This window comes from Diadema setosum, chromosome 18 (genome assembly GCF_964275005.1).
Source record: "Diadema setosum chromosome 18, eeDiaSeto1, whole genome shotgun sequence".
In the NCBI taxonomy this organism is placed as follows: Eukaryota; Metazoa; Echinodermata; class Echinoidea; order Diadematoida; family Diadematidae; genus Diadema; species Diadema setosum.
In genome coordinates, this window is record NC_092702.1 from 4585967 (window position 1) to 4600073 (window position 14107).

The 14107-nt window shown below is 39.6% G+C and overlaps 1 protein-coding gene across 1 annotated transcript; it reads right to left on the bottom strand.

Annotated features, from left to right (window-relative positions):
* Positions 1-3868: 3868 nt before the first annotated feature.
* Positions 3869-5953, bottom strand: LOC140241939 (uncharacterized). The gene has a single exon (XM_072321687.1). The coding sequence runs from the start codon at positions 5951-5953 to the stop codon at positions 3869-3871; it is 2085 nt and encodes a 694-aa protein (XP_072177788.1).
* Between the last annotated feature and the right edge of the window lie 8154 nt (positions 5954-14107).

A 14107-nucleotide genomic window follows, 5' to 3' on the forward strand; every position in this document is an offset into this window, starting at 1 on the left:
CGAGCCGAAAATTTTTGTATTTCAGCTTACAAAACATGGAATTCTTGTCATTTTTGGTTATTAAATCTTCGAATGACAATTCTAATCAAGATATAGTGACGGTCTTATAGATAACGATTTATACCAACAGTGTTCAACCCCAATCCCATCCCGGTAGGGACTTAAAAAAAGTCCACTTGATATGCTTTTTCGAGCACTTAAAAGGTTTTTTTTTTTTTTTTTAGGGTGATATAAAATCTGATAAATTTTGATAAATTTTGGCGAGCGAGCGCAGCGAGCGAGCCGACAATTTTTGAATTTCACCTTACAAAACATGGAATTCTTGTCATTTTTTGGTTATTAGATCTTACAATATTCTAATCAAGATAGTGACGGCTTCATAGATAACCATTTATGCCAACAAACTAAGGACTTGGAAAAATACTCTGAATTACTACGAGTGAGTGAGCCGAAATTTTTATATTTCCACGTCATCATTACGTTTTGTTCTTCTTGTTTTGTTTTGTTTTTGATAAATTTTGGCGAGCGGGCGCAGCGAGCGAGCCGAAAATTTTTATATTTCAGCGTTACAAAACATGGAATTCATGGAATTCATGTTTTGTTTTTATCTTGTTTGATTTGGCTTTCTGCCCCCCCCCCCCTTCCCCCCGTCCGGGCGAGATTTTTTTTTTCTTCTTCTTTTTTTTTTCTCGTTTTTTTTTTTTTCACGGGCCCCCTTGCCCCCCCCCCCCCCCTCCAGATACGCCACTGTTGGTAGTTGATACTACTGACTTAGCATGCAATGTGCCTATAATAGGCTGCAGCGCAGCATGCATTGTACACACATAATATTACGCATCATACACAATTTACGGTACCGCGTACGGTATAATACCGGTAAACGGTGAACATTATGCGCAATGTATCTTCGCGATTCGTTCAGAAAGCAAAGCAGGGATCGGGAATGTCTACTGTTTGCGCGTCAGCTTTGCGCGCGGTGCAGTAACGTAGTATTAACACGTACTGTACACGAGTTCTTTAGTGCGTATGATATTATGTAACTCCATAATGTATCATCATCCACACAAACATTAAAACAAGGAAGAGAGAGAGAGAGAGAGAAAATGAACGTAAAAGAAAGGAAAGGCGGAATTCAAAACGGAAATAAAAGCGGTAAAGACAGCTTTTGTTTCATTTTTGTCAACATCTAAGCATTGCTGAAGAGGGGTGTTGAATAGCTCAAACACCTCCCTTTTGCCCAAGGGGGGTGTTTGAACACCTTAAACACCCCCCTTTTGGCAAAGGGGGGTGTTTGAACACCCAAAACACCCCCCCCCCCCCCCTCGGTACGCCCTTGGTACCGTCTCAGCCGAAGTGCAGCTTTCTTGTTTGGCGCGATGCAAGGCTACTGTACAATATAGGCCAAGATCGATGAACAATCACGCTGTCACGATCAAAACTGTGAGGAAAAAAACAACAACACAATTCTGATAAACAGTTTCTGAGTTATCAATTCAAAAGTTACTGTTAACAGAGAAAATTCTAGAGATAGTATACAGCGTTTCACCCCTAATATTAGATTTCCAACGATCATTCAAAGAATTTTAACCGCCATGTGTTCTCATGCACCTTCGTTTTTACGCAGCACCAATGACATTGGTATGCACGCATGCAGCTCATGATTTCCGAACTGGAAACATTTCAGTCAGTTTAAGGAACAGCAACATGTAAATACATTGTCTTTTGTTTGTGTGTTTCGAATAAAGGTGAAGGAATGTATTCGACTCAAAATGTTACACACAAACTTGAGCACTAAGTACGAAATATATAGCACAATTATGATAAAAAATATACTAAGCTGAAGGGTCATTATATAAGACGACATCGAAGCTGGTGAGATTTTAACCTCATTATGATTTAAAGCTTTACTTTGACATGAATTCATACAGGACTGAGGTGAAGCATGAACTTTGGTCCCTCAAAAAACAGTAACTATGAGGATTTAGTGAACCTAATTCTACATTCTTTATCACGTACCTTCAAATAGATTTTCTATCACATCGCCAAAAGCTTGTTTTGGCACTTGCATCGAAAATCAAGTACAGGGACGTGCAAGCGACAATGCACAGGATGAATCATTCAGACGGTTTCCTTCACGGATATCTAAAAGAGCTGTTCCATTATTAGTCTTTTCCTGTTGCTGTTGAACATTATTTCAGTATGTTGAATCAGTAGGAAGACAACACTCAATCCACACGACATGTACAATGTTCATCCTATACTGAGTTTGCTTTGGCCCTTTTCTCCATGTTTTTATCAAAGAGAATAAGTAATAATAAGTACAGCATTTGTAATGCGCCTTCGATCTAGTATCCTATTCTGAGGCACAGAGGGACGTAATTATGAAAAGAATAGTATACATCATAGTCATAATTGTACATAAGAAGGTTGAAAAAGAAGAAATAGATAAGTAGAGATATACACACCAATGAACAATTCGTTGAAAATTCAATCGAAACAAAATGCGAACATATGTGATTTCAAAAGCTTTTTAAATGTTTCAATGGTCTCTGCTGATCGGATCCTCAGTGGAAGAGCGTTCCAGAGAGATGGGGCTGCAGAAACAAAGGCTTTTTCTCCGAGAGTCGAGATTGTTCTTTTAACTGTTAATTGTTTACTATTACATGAACGGAGATTTCTGCCAGGGACGTATTCTGAAACAAGGTTTTGCAAATATTTTGGAGCTGAAGAATGTACTGCTTTCCATGTATGAATAAGAATTTTAAACTCTATCCGCTTGGATACTGGTAGCCAGTGAAGATTTTTTGGAACTGGGGTAATGCTGGAGAAGCGAGATGTTCCACTGAGGACCCGAGCAGCAGAGTTCTGAGCACGCTGTAGTTTGGCCAGTTGGTAAGATGAAGCCTTGAACAATAATGCATTTCCATAATCAATACGAGACAAAACATACGAATGAATAACAGAGGCTGCAACTTTGTTTGATAAGGATTTTCTGATACTGTGAATATTGCGTAGTTGCAAATATACAGATCGACATGTGTTTGTAATGTGTGTCGCCATTGACATTTCAGGGTCAAAATAAACTCCAAGATTCCTACAATTTGACACAGATTGTACATTGACACATCCAATTCGTAATGAAAAAGAATTATATGCAGCATACCTACACAAGTTCACCCTTCCCCCCCCCCCCGAAAAGAAAAATATACACTTCAAATTGCCTATTATCAGGAACATGTTTTTATATCATTGTGTGTGTGTGTGTGTGTGGTTCTACTTTTTAAACACACTTATGAAGTCTCTTTCTTTATCTAGATCGGGGATTATAATTGCGGGAAGAATAAAGAAAAAGTGGCCTGTTAAATTGCAGTACCTTTAGTCAAAGAATACAGTATTTTGTAACACTGAGGGTATCCTCATTTTATTGCGACGAAGTTTGATATACATTGAATGAATAATTCCAGTACATAGTACTCTAAATTTGTTAAAAACAGTGAAACTTCTTAGGTTACAAAGGTTTTAATCATACCGTCACTCTGATCTCGGTATTTGCAAATTATTCTTTTCCACTCTACTCCATCATGTTTTACACGCATTCTGACGATCAAGATTAACTCGAGTCAAATGACTCTCTGTGGGTACCTTCGTCTTTACAATAATACATGTAATTGATTTGAGAGCCATAAACAAGGTGCATAATTATTGCAATAATATGGTGTCATAGATAGTTCTAGTTTATATTGGAATAAATACGTTATTGATTTAACCAGTAATATATGAATGAATTATATCACTACTTTTTAACCTTGCAAAATGATAAATAAAATCGGACTTGAAACGATTTCAGAGACTGTAATTTTCGCAAGTTTTACGTATCGCAATGAGAAACTGTTGTAACCTTCCCATCCACACCCGTTGCCGTCAAGACAGCGGCCGAAAACATTCCAGATGGAGACACAGCCAACACGAGGTCACTTAAGTCGTGGATTTCCTTTTCGAATAGCGTGTCGAACTCCTCTCCTTGAAAGGTGAACCTCTGCAGCGTCTTTTGGCCGGTTTCGTCGGCCCAGAGCACGCAGACAAGCCCGTGGACATCGCAGCCTACCACCGCCTTTTTCCATTCATCATCATGGATGGACGTGAGGACGTTTCCGTTGAAGTCGAGGATGCTCGCAGAGGCGGGTTCGTGCGATATGACAACGCAAGTCGGCTTCTTGTAGGATACAGCTACCCCAGTCGGTGACAGATCACCTGTTTGAATTGTACGCTGCGGGCTACCGTCAGCTCGAAGGACGAAAACTCGTCGATGATCTCCGTCCGATGCGTAGATAGTATCCTCACCGTCCGTAGCCAGACCGGATATGCTCCTCTCCGCCGGAAGTGCTCCCGATATTTCCGTCAGGTTTTCTGCTAGGAGATGCAACTTGGCGTCAGTGGTAGCAAGAACGAATCGGTGGTCAGAGAGAGTGCAGAAACACATGATGCTGTCGTACTGCAATGTGGGCAGCAAGCGATTCCAAGCAAAGGTGCCACATCCTGGAATTCCCACTGCGGTTACCTTCATGGACGTACACAAAGAGGAGGGTTTTACATATTTCGAGGTATGAGTGTCACATGAAACAGGGGTATAATATCCTGGACCGAGATAATGTGCTTGCGAGCCGCTTTTAACATAAACAAGCTCCGATGTGAGGCCGACGCATTCGTCCTGTACCACGGAAGCAAGGCGTCCGTCTCGCGTGAATTGCAAGTCCTTTGGACCACTGTTACACGAAATACTTACAGTTCCTCTTTCATTGCAGCTACACTCTTCAATGAACTTGCCAACTTTAGCCTCCAAGGGTGTTACGTGGAAATGTAATCGTTCCATCGACTGCTCGATATTCTTCAGCACCTGTTCGTCCGGTTCCTCCGCTATAGTCCTGTCCATAGCTTCGAGCAAGCTCTTGTACATGGAAGCAATTCCTACAAGATCATGTTTGTTGTCCAGTACTTGCTTTGTCATCAATATGCTCTTCTCGACCAACGCCTTCATATTCTCAGTTTTCTGTCGTAATTGACTGAGTTGCTTGTTCTTTTGTTCCAGATGCTCATACCCTTCCCGTTCTAACCGATGGTGAAACTCTTTAACTCGTGTTTTGTACTCCTCAACGGCACATTGCATACTCTTGCTTGTTTTCTTAAAGTGGTCGGTGAAATGTGGTTCTAGCTGGTCAAGCAAGTTGAGAAACTTTGCGAATTTCTCTGACTTTGCGGCAACGTCTTTACATCTCGAGCTCAGCTTCTCTCTAATTGTTGGAACGAAGTCTTTCAGGAACTGCAGCTTGTGTCCCTGCTCTCGGCTGTGGTCGATAAGTGTACAGTCATGGCATATAGGTTCCAGGCAAGTCACGCAGAATAGCTTCAGCTTCTCATCAGTGTGCTTTGGGCACAAGACGGAATGGTCTTTACTCTGAAAGGTGACCTTTCCCTCCAGCAAATCTGAGATGCTGGCTACTGTGTGATTCTGTGTCATCCGAAGTCCCGCGTGGGCAGATGAGCACCGCTGACAGAGAATCTGACAACATTCGCGGCAGTAGGTATATGGGTTTCCTTCGGCGATGTCCTCAGACGGATGAGCATAGCCACAAGCTTCACACTTGTTGGCCGAGTGTGTCAGCTTCCTTTCTCGCACCTCTTTCTCTATGAAAGCCTCGACAAGCCGTGTAGCTCTGAAATCTAGCCGTAATCCGCGCACACCATTCTCCGGTAGCTCAGTATAATCTTTGCACAGAGCGCACTCCAGTGACACTTTCCCCGAATCGTCCTTTTGGCTTCGTGCACACTTCTCCAAACACTTCTCACAGAAACTATGGAGACACGCTAGAATACGAGGAGTATCTAACCTTTCCAGGCAAATAGCACACTCCACCTCGTCGGAAACAACTGAATCTAGGTTCATGATTGACGCCATGACTGCTGCTTTCACAAGGTTACTCTCTGCCGAAAAGTAAGCGATACTACATGTATGCAGCGCTTGTCACATGATTATGGTTATGTCGATACGAAAGTCAGATGTGACAAGAAAATGGGATATATATATCATATAGAGTGCTCTTATATTTTGCAGAGCATAAAAGCGCACTGCGTGCGTTGAGAGGTCTCCCTCTCTTAGATTTTACATGTATAAAGCGGGCGGCGTAATACGCAATGGAGGGGAACGGCGCACCCCCCCCCCCCATAAACAGGTGTGATAATCGCGGGTGCTTATTACATTACCTTGCGGAATGAATTCTGCCTCCCTTTCATTCCTTCCGTTTTAAAGGGGCAAATAACATTACATATGTATTTAGGACCTCATAAAGCCATTCGGAAGCATCATTTCTGCCTAGGCATGAAATAAATTGAAGAAATTACCTTTACTTTCCAGTCTCCAGTCCCATAAAGTTCGATTTAACAATTGGAAGTTATGAAAGGCGGGTTCATGATGCCTTTTTCTCTCTCTTTTGCCTGACTCTTTTGGCCGTATATCAGAGGCGACGATCGGGGGGGGGGGGGGGAGGGTGGGAGGGAGAGGGAGGGACGTGACCACTGGAATTTTTTGAGGATCATCTCCCCTCGATTTTTAAACTTAAATAGTCTTATTTTTCATTTTTAAGCAGTTTTGATAAAATTTGTGTCTGCGAACCTTTCAGAAGATTAGAAAGTTTGAATTCAATTTTTTTTCTTCAAATATTCCATCAAAAGTGTGCACCACATCGCTGAATTTCAATTCTGAAAATGTATAGGCTTCCTTCCCCTCCCCTACGGTCCACCCCCATAAACTTAGTGTCGGGGACGCACTTGTGGGTCAAGATAGAGCATTCCCATTGTTCGTAGTCGTAGATGCTCTCTCTCTCTCTCTCTCTCTCTCTCTCTTTCTATATATATATATATATATATTCATATATATATATAGTTGAAAGATTGCATATAAATGTACCAAATTGTATGACGTTTAATTCTGAGGACGAAAAGCTCCCTCGTGTGCACCCCCACCCCCTTTCGGTCGATCTCCAAACTCAATACACCGTGAAGACGGACACGTGAATCAAGAGGTGACAGATTCTTTGATTCTAGACAATCACATTGTCTCTGAACATTCTTTTTTTTTCGTACTCTTACATTGCAAATATTCTACTAATGTGGACACTGTACTGATATATTTCTACAAAAGCTCAGACGGGATGGAGGGGGTACGGTTGTAACAAGTTATATTCTCAGATAGCTATTAAATACATGATTATGCTGTATGGCCATCTAATATCGATCTAATCACTTTTTAAGTGTTGTGTGGAATAAGCGATGTAAAAAGGGGCAGGTATAAATGTGGAAAAGTATAGTATAAAAAAAAAGTAAAGTATATAAGCACAGGTCCCTGGAGTAGTCAAATTTAAACTATAGGTTTTACCTAGACCAATGAATTAAGCAATAATTATTAGTTATAACTTAATTTACTGCTTCCGTTGTCTGTAGACTACTTCATGCATAAGTTTCACGTATATTAGTCACTTGAGTGTACCTCAGAGAAAGATATTCTTTGTCATCTCAGAATTTGCACAATTTCTGTTTCTTTTAATCCCACAACTTTTCGGCATCAGGAAGTGAAATAACATAAGTAATCTACAAAAGAGTTTAATATTTCATTTTCAGAGTATATCGAAGATACAAAGTTGATTGTTTAACCAATATCCTTTAGTGTGTATCTAGCGTCTAGATTGTTTCTTTTGTTTCCCTCACGACCGGTTATTTTAATGAATTTAATTTTTGGACGTTTATAATAGTTAACAACACGCAAAAATCCTCTGTCTGTATATATTTTTGTAATCTACTTGTTGTTTACTTCAAATCAAGTGAAGTTAACCTAAATTTCTTGTCTCTTTCTTTAAAGAACTAACACCTCGCATTTTCAGTGAATTATAGTATGAAAATAGATTTTTTCATTAGTTTTCATTCCAAGAATGTATACTTTTATGCACATTTAATATAAGAAGTCATATTTTGAAAGTAAGAGCGTTGAATATAATTACAGAAATTCACAGGTTCAACGATACCTATCAGTAGTCTTCTGACGCTCGTTCGATTATACCGCTCAACGCGAGCGGGCGGCAGACTCCATGTACTAAAATACCGCTTCCACTTCCGCTTCCATCATCTTACGCAGCATGTACTTTGGTTCTATGATCTAGCTTACATTTGTGTCAACATAAATGCATGCAGCAAGCGCTCAGGCGGCTGGTATTTTACTTCGGTAAAACGCTCAGTAACCTTGTGAAAGCAGCAGTCATGGCGTCAATCATGAACCTAGATTCAGTTGTTTCCGACGAGGTGGAGTGTGCTATTTGCCTGGAAAGGTTAGATACTCCTCGTATTCTAGCGTGTCTCCATAGTTTCTGTGAGAAGTGTTTGGAGAAGTGTGCACGAAGCCAAATAGTCCATGGGCCAAGACCCGAAAAATGGGTTGTTGGTACCATATGAGGTGGCACAACCTTTTTGGTGTCATTTTGTTAGTCGGGCATAGATATGCTTATCAAGCTATGATAGCATTTCCAAATGAGTAGCTTAGTCATAATAAATGAATTTTTAACCAATTTGGTCTCGTATTTATATCCCTATACTTCTGAATCGAAACTAAACCGCTATACAAAGAAGAGCACTGCCTTCTGTATGTCCACAGGTGTTCTGTTGTAAACGCGGTGCGCTTAGTCTTTATTCAAGGCAGCGAAGGGAATATCCAAAGAGTTATGATGTCCACAGCTGTCACGCGGTGCGCTGAGTTCTTTATCTAGACCAATGTACCGTTATCATAACTAAAGTTCCTCATAAAACGGATTATCTATACTGTTTTTATACTACCCTATCAACAAATACATCAGTTTTAAACAAAAATCACTCTGTTCATTTACAATATCATTCATTATAATGTATCGTAGTGTACCGGTACATTGTTTTTGCATTATCTTATATCGTCGGAGGGAAATAAAGCGACATTGGCGTGGTATCAGCGTTTTCACCGTAGCGTTTTCACCGGAAAATGATAAATGATTGAAAAATACGGTATAATTCACTAGGAATTGTTTTTGTTGTTGTTGTTGTTTTTAGATAAAAGGATATACACTGTATCATACGCGTTGGATATTCCCTTCGCCGTCTAGAATAAAGACTAAGCGCTGTGGACATCATAACCTTTGGATATTCCCTTCGCTGCCTTGAATAAAGACTAAGCGCACCGCGTTTACAACGGAACACCTGTGAACATGCCATAGAGCTGCATTTTACAGCTCTATGGAACATACAGAAGACAGTGCTCTTCTTTGTATGGCGGTTAGTTACGATTCAGAAGTATAGGGATATAACAACGAGACCAAATTGGTTAAAAATTCATTTACTATGACTAAGCTACTCATTTGGAAATGCTATCATAGCTTGATAAGCATATCTATGCCCGACAAACAAAATGACACCAAAAAGGTTTTGCCACCTCAGATGGTACCAATATCTGGCCTGGCCCATGGACTGAAAAGGACAATTCGGGGAAAGCGTCACTGGAGTGCGCTCTGTGTAAAGATCATACTGAACTGCCGGAGAATGGTGTGCGTGGATTACGGCTTGATTTCAGAGCTACTCGGCTTGTCGAGGCTCTCATGGAGAAAGAGGTGCGAGAAAGGAAGCTGGCGGTCTCGGCCAACAAGTGTGAAGCTTGTGGCTACGTTCACCCATCCGACGGTTGGATCTCGCGATGAAGCCAGACGATGACCTCCTCTCCATTGCCAAGACCAGAAAATGGAGATGGTACGAACATGACAACACGATAACATCAAAGAATGGACGGTACTGCCTCTCGCCAAAACCGTGAGGACTGGCGGAGTACAGAGTACAGGTGAAGGAAGGTTGTCAGAACATCTGTGCAGCTCCCCCCCCCCCCCCCCAGCCGACCCCAAAGGCTATGAAGAAAGTAAAGTAAAGTATTAATAAAAAGGGATATAGTAGTTCCTATCTCGGGCCATGGATAGACGGAAAAACTGCGCTTGTTACATTAAACGTGATGAGCAGGATATTTACAACTCTCGTGATTTAAATTCAGTTCATTAGTTTATTTATTTCTATCATCAAAAAGAAAAGAAAAGAAAAAGTCGACATAATCCAAAGTGATACAATTTGTTTTTTCTCTTATATACACTCGTGATTACAACATTCGCAATGATTGAGTCTCATGTCTAACCATTCAAACCATCATGATTATTTTATTACTCCTGTTTTTATTATCAATAGCATTACTATTATCGAGTCAATACCTATAGTAATAATAGTAGATATAGCAGTTATATTATTATCACAAAATGTATGAATGACTGATTGTCTTTAAAAATGAATAATACCAAGGAGGTTCAAGAAAATGGAGTCACGGCTGTCGTATTTCCTTCGAAGCCAGGTTCGATGCCTCCACTCGAAAGTATTTGAAGTATGTGGCAAACGGGGTCTGCCGCACAGAAAGGTCATGTCTCATTGCATAATCATCAGCCACTTTCTAAGGAAGATATGTCTTTGTGATCGTAATTACTTTTCGCCATCCCTACTCATAAAAGATTGGTGATTTATAATGATGAAGACACGGGGATGCGCGAATAGAAATTGCGGGAAAAAATTATGAAATTAAAATGAACATTACTCGACTGGCCATGCCCGGACACTTATCTGATATATCTATTAATAAAGAATTATACTTGAAGATTATTCCATATCAGTTTTATTTGTTGGAATTAAGTTGAAAAGTGATTAAACCGGCTTTCCAGGAGGGTACAGTTTTAAACACTCTCATATGATACAGCTCTGATTTACACTTTTGCACATATTTCTGGAAGGGATTGACTTTTGTTCAATGGGCTTTATCATGAAGTGAGATTTCGTTTCATTTAATAGATAAACAAGCAAAATATAGCCAACATTAAGTTAACGTTCAAAATAAATCTTCAGATTGCTCAGCAACACAGCGGCATCAAACCCCATCATCAAAGGCACAGATGCACCTGTGGAATTCTTTTGTACATCAATAGAAAAGTGACAACTATTTGAACAATTACAGCCAGTTGGAACTCCATCTCTTAAACCTCCTTGATAATACGCACCGATTGAGAGAGCAAATGGGCGTGTCCACACAATCAGGCAATTCTTCCTATCACATTATAGCTCTCTGTATCTGAACGCCTGTGGCGCTCTAAATTTTTTATCTTTAATTCTTGGGATAAACTTCCGGTTATGAACGCGCGATGTGTAAATGTACGCTCTTATGCACATTGAACGCCGAAGTACTAGGATTCACAGATCGGCTTCTTCTTCTTCAAGATACTTCTCAACGTTCCGTTTGGAACCAAACGAGGAGGATCTTAACAAATTCTGTCTTATAATCTGTCGAATGATAGAGTTATTTTCTCATCTGTAACTTTTCATTTGATGAATGAGATTCCTCTGCGCAGCAGCCCAATGCTGGGCCGATGATGTAAAACATTGAAATTATGTAAAATATCGATAGATGAAGGACGTGACGTGGGTATAAACCGCAAAACCGGAAGTGTGCGTCCCAAGAGCGATCGATCAGATATCGGTATCGCGAGGTGACATTGCTTGATACTCATGATACTGGCTATACGCGATAAGGACAATTGAAGATATTTGTCTGGTTTTTAATTACCTTTTCATATTTAAACGCAATGTTTGTTCTAATTATATATTATGTTTGTAATGTACTGTTATATTCATTTGTGTGTGTGTGTGTGTGTGTTTGTTTGTATATACGTCACGCATTTGCTACCTTCGTGGGTGTAGTACCCCTATGTATGTGCACTCGTATTGGTATGTTAGTGTCACTAGACCGACACCCACGAGTCATACAGCCCACGAGTCATACAGCCCACTAGTTATACAGCCCACGAGTTCGACACTAAGTGAACAAAACGTATGAGTTCGACATCAAGTAAACAAGGTCCATGAGTTATACAGCCCATAGGTATATAGGCAAATAGGCAATGGGCCTTCATGTATACATATATTTGATTGTGTGTGTGTGTGTGTGTGTGTGTGTGTGTGTGTATGTATGCATTGAGTAATAGTCATTATTTTTATTTGTTCTAAGCTTAACCATAATACATTATATAGGCCTAAAGGATTTTAAGATATATCACTAGTGCCAATCCTGTACCCAGCCCCCAACACACACACACATTCAAATGCACCTCTTGTATCAAGTTTACAAGTAAATACAGATTATAGATTTTGTCCGGGGCTGTCACGCTTTCAAGCTCTGCTTTAAGTGTCAACCCCTGCAACCTCATAAAAAATAAGGCAACATTAGAAAACACAATTTAGTTTATTCTGTTCATTATTTTGACAAGCCTACATGCGTTATGATACATCACGATGTCAAAATGTACTCTTTACTTATTATTTGCATTATTGTGTTTATGAAAAAGTTGCAAAAGACAATGAATAAGATGAAAACCGGTACAAAGTATATATTATCGAAATTGTCTTGCTTGTTTGCAGCTATGTTGTCGTGTGTTATTCATTACCTCTCACATTGGTTCATGTTCCAAATGTGCATGTTTGTAGTTTGTGAGTGTTTTATTAAAAGCGTACTACACAAGCATCATTTGTAGTTACTTTGTAATGAAGGACATCAAGGAGAAGTAAAAGATGAGATGAACTGTTATACAAGTTCCTGTTAAACTATTTTGTTTTGTTTCTTTTTTTTTAGGGGAAGGAGTAATACCTCTTGTGATCCAAGTTGAATATGGTTTGGTAAATGTTGCAACAACAACAAAAAATCTAGAAGCCGTTTCGTAAGGTTCAAACTACCTCTGAATGACCGTTACTCTATCCATGACGCAACTTCGAGTGTATTTTTGCTTTATACAAACTTTCAGCTCGAGTAATAAATATCTTGTTTATAGACCTCTACATGAGCACTCGCCCGCTTTACAGGGGGAATTTCAATTTCATTCGAGTAATAGAAGTATAAAAACGGTAAAATATACTTGCAAGTAAACTACAAACGTTCCCGATCAATGCTGGTAAACGCGAACATTGAGTGTCTGTTGAATATCGAATTATGTTTAAGTTCCTGTTGCTATTATTACTTGGCATAGTTAATCAGGGCAACAATTACTGTAGCTTGATAATCCATAACAATCCTTTAATGTAGAGGAGCCTAAGGTCTTTAAAGTCATCGCTACTTGCTGAGCTATGTGCCACTTACTCATGATTCTTGGGGTAATCGATCATTTTTACATGTAATACTGGTCCATTCCTTGTATGGAATAAACTCTTATAAGAGACTCATAATATGTCCTCTCCTAGTAACTTTGAGATATCACTCAAAACCTAGTTAAATACACAAGCATTTTTGTAAATATTTCCTTCATCCCTTTTCTCTTCTCTTTCTCTCTCTCTTTATGTCTTCTATTTGTCTTTTTCTGTGCCATGATCACCTTCTTTGTCTATTTACGTTAGCCATTAGAAGTGCTCGTATTATTGCTATTACTATTATCGTTATTGCTATTATTTTGTTATTATTGTTATTATTATTATCATTGTGTTAATGCTGCTCTTGTTGTTGTTGTTGTTGTTGTTGTTGTTGTTGTTGTTGTTGTTGTTGTTGTTGTTGTTGTTGTTGTTGTTGTTGTTGTTGTTGTGTAGGCAGCGCAATCACACGCTAACTCGCCCCAGATTGCCAGGACAACGTGTAAGTGCCCGGGAGAAAACGAGTTAGTTGAGAGGAAAACATGAAATCGATCATCATGGTTATTGACCGTTGGCACTTGATAATAGAAAAAAAAACCCAAATCATTTAACTTCATCCAAAACTGTTTGCCTATAAAATCTGATGATCACAGAGTGTGTGTATATAGTTTTCATCTCTCCCTCCCCTTTGTCCCTCTCCCTGCCTTCGGTGCATCGGTGATTTGAATCTCCGTCTAGTCTTCTAGATGTTTTAGTATACCGGTAATTGATAGACAAAAATAAACGCTTTGCTCAAGGATTATTAAGCAACTTCATCATTTATAAAATCGACATCAGAACCAGACTCTCGTCT

Coding starts and splice junctions, on each gene's coding strand:
- LOC140241939 (XM_072321687.1), bottom strand. CDS start 5,953: ATGGCGTCAATCATGAACCTAGATTCAGTTGTTTCCGACGAGGTGGAG.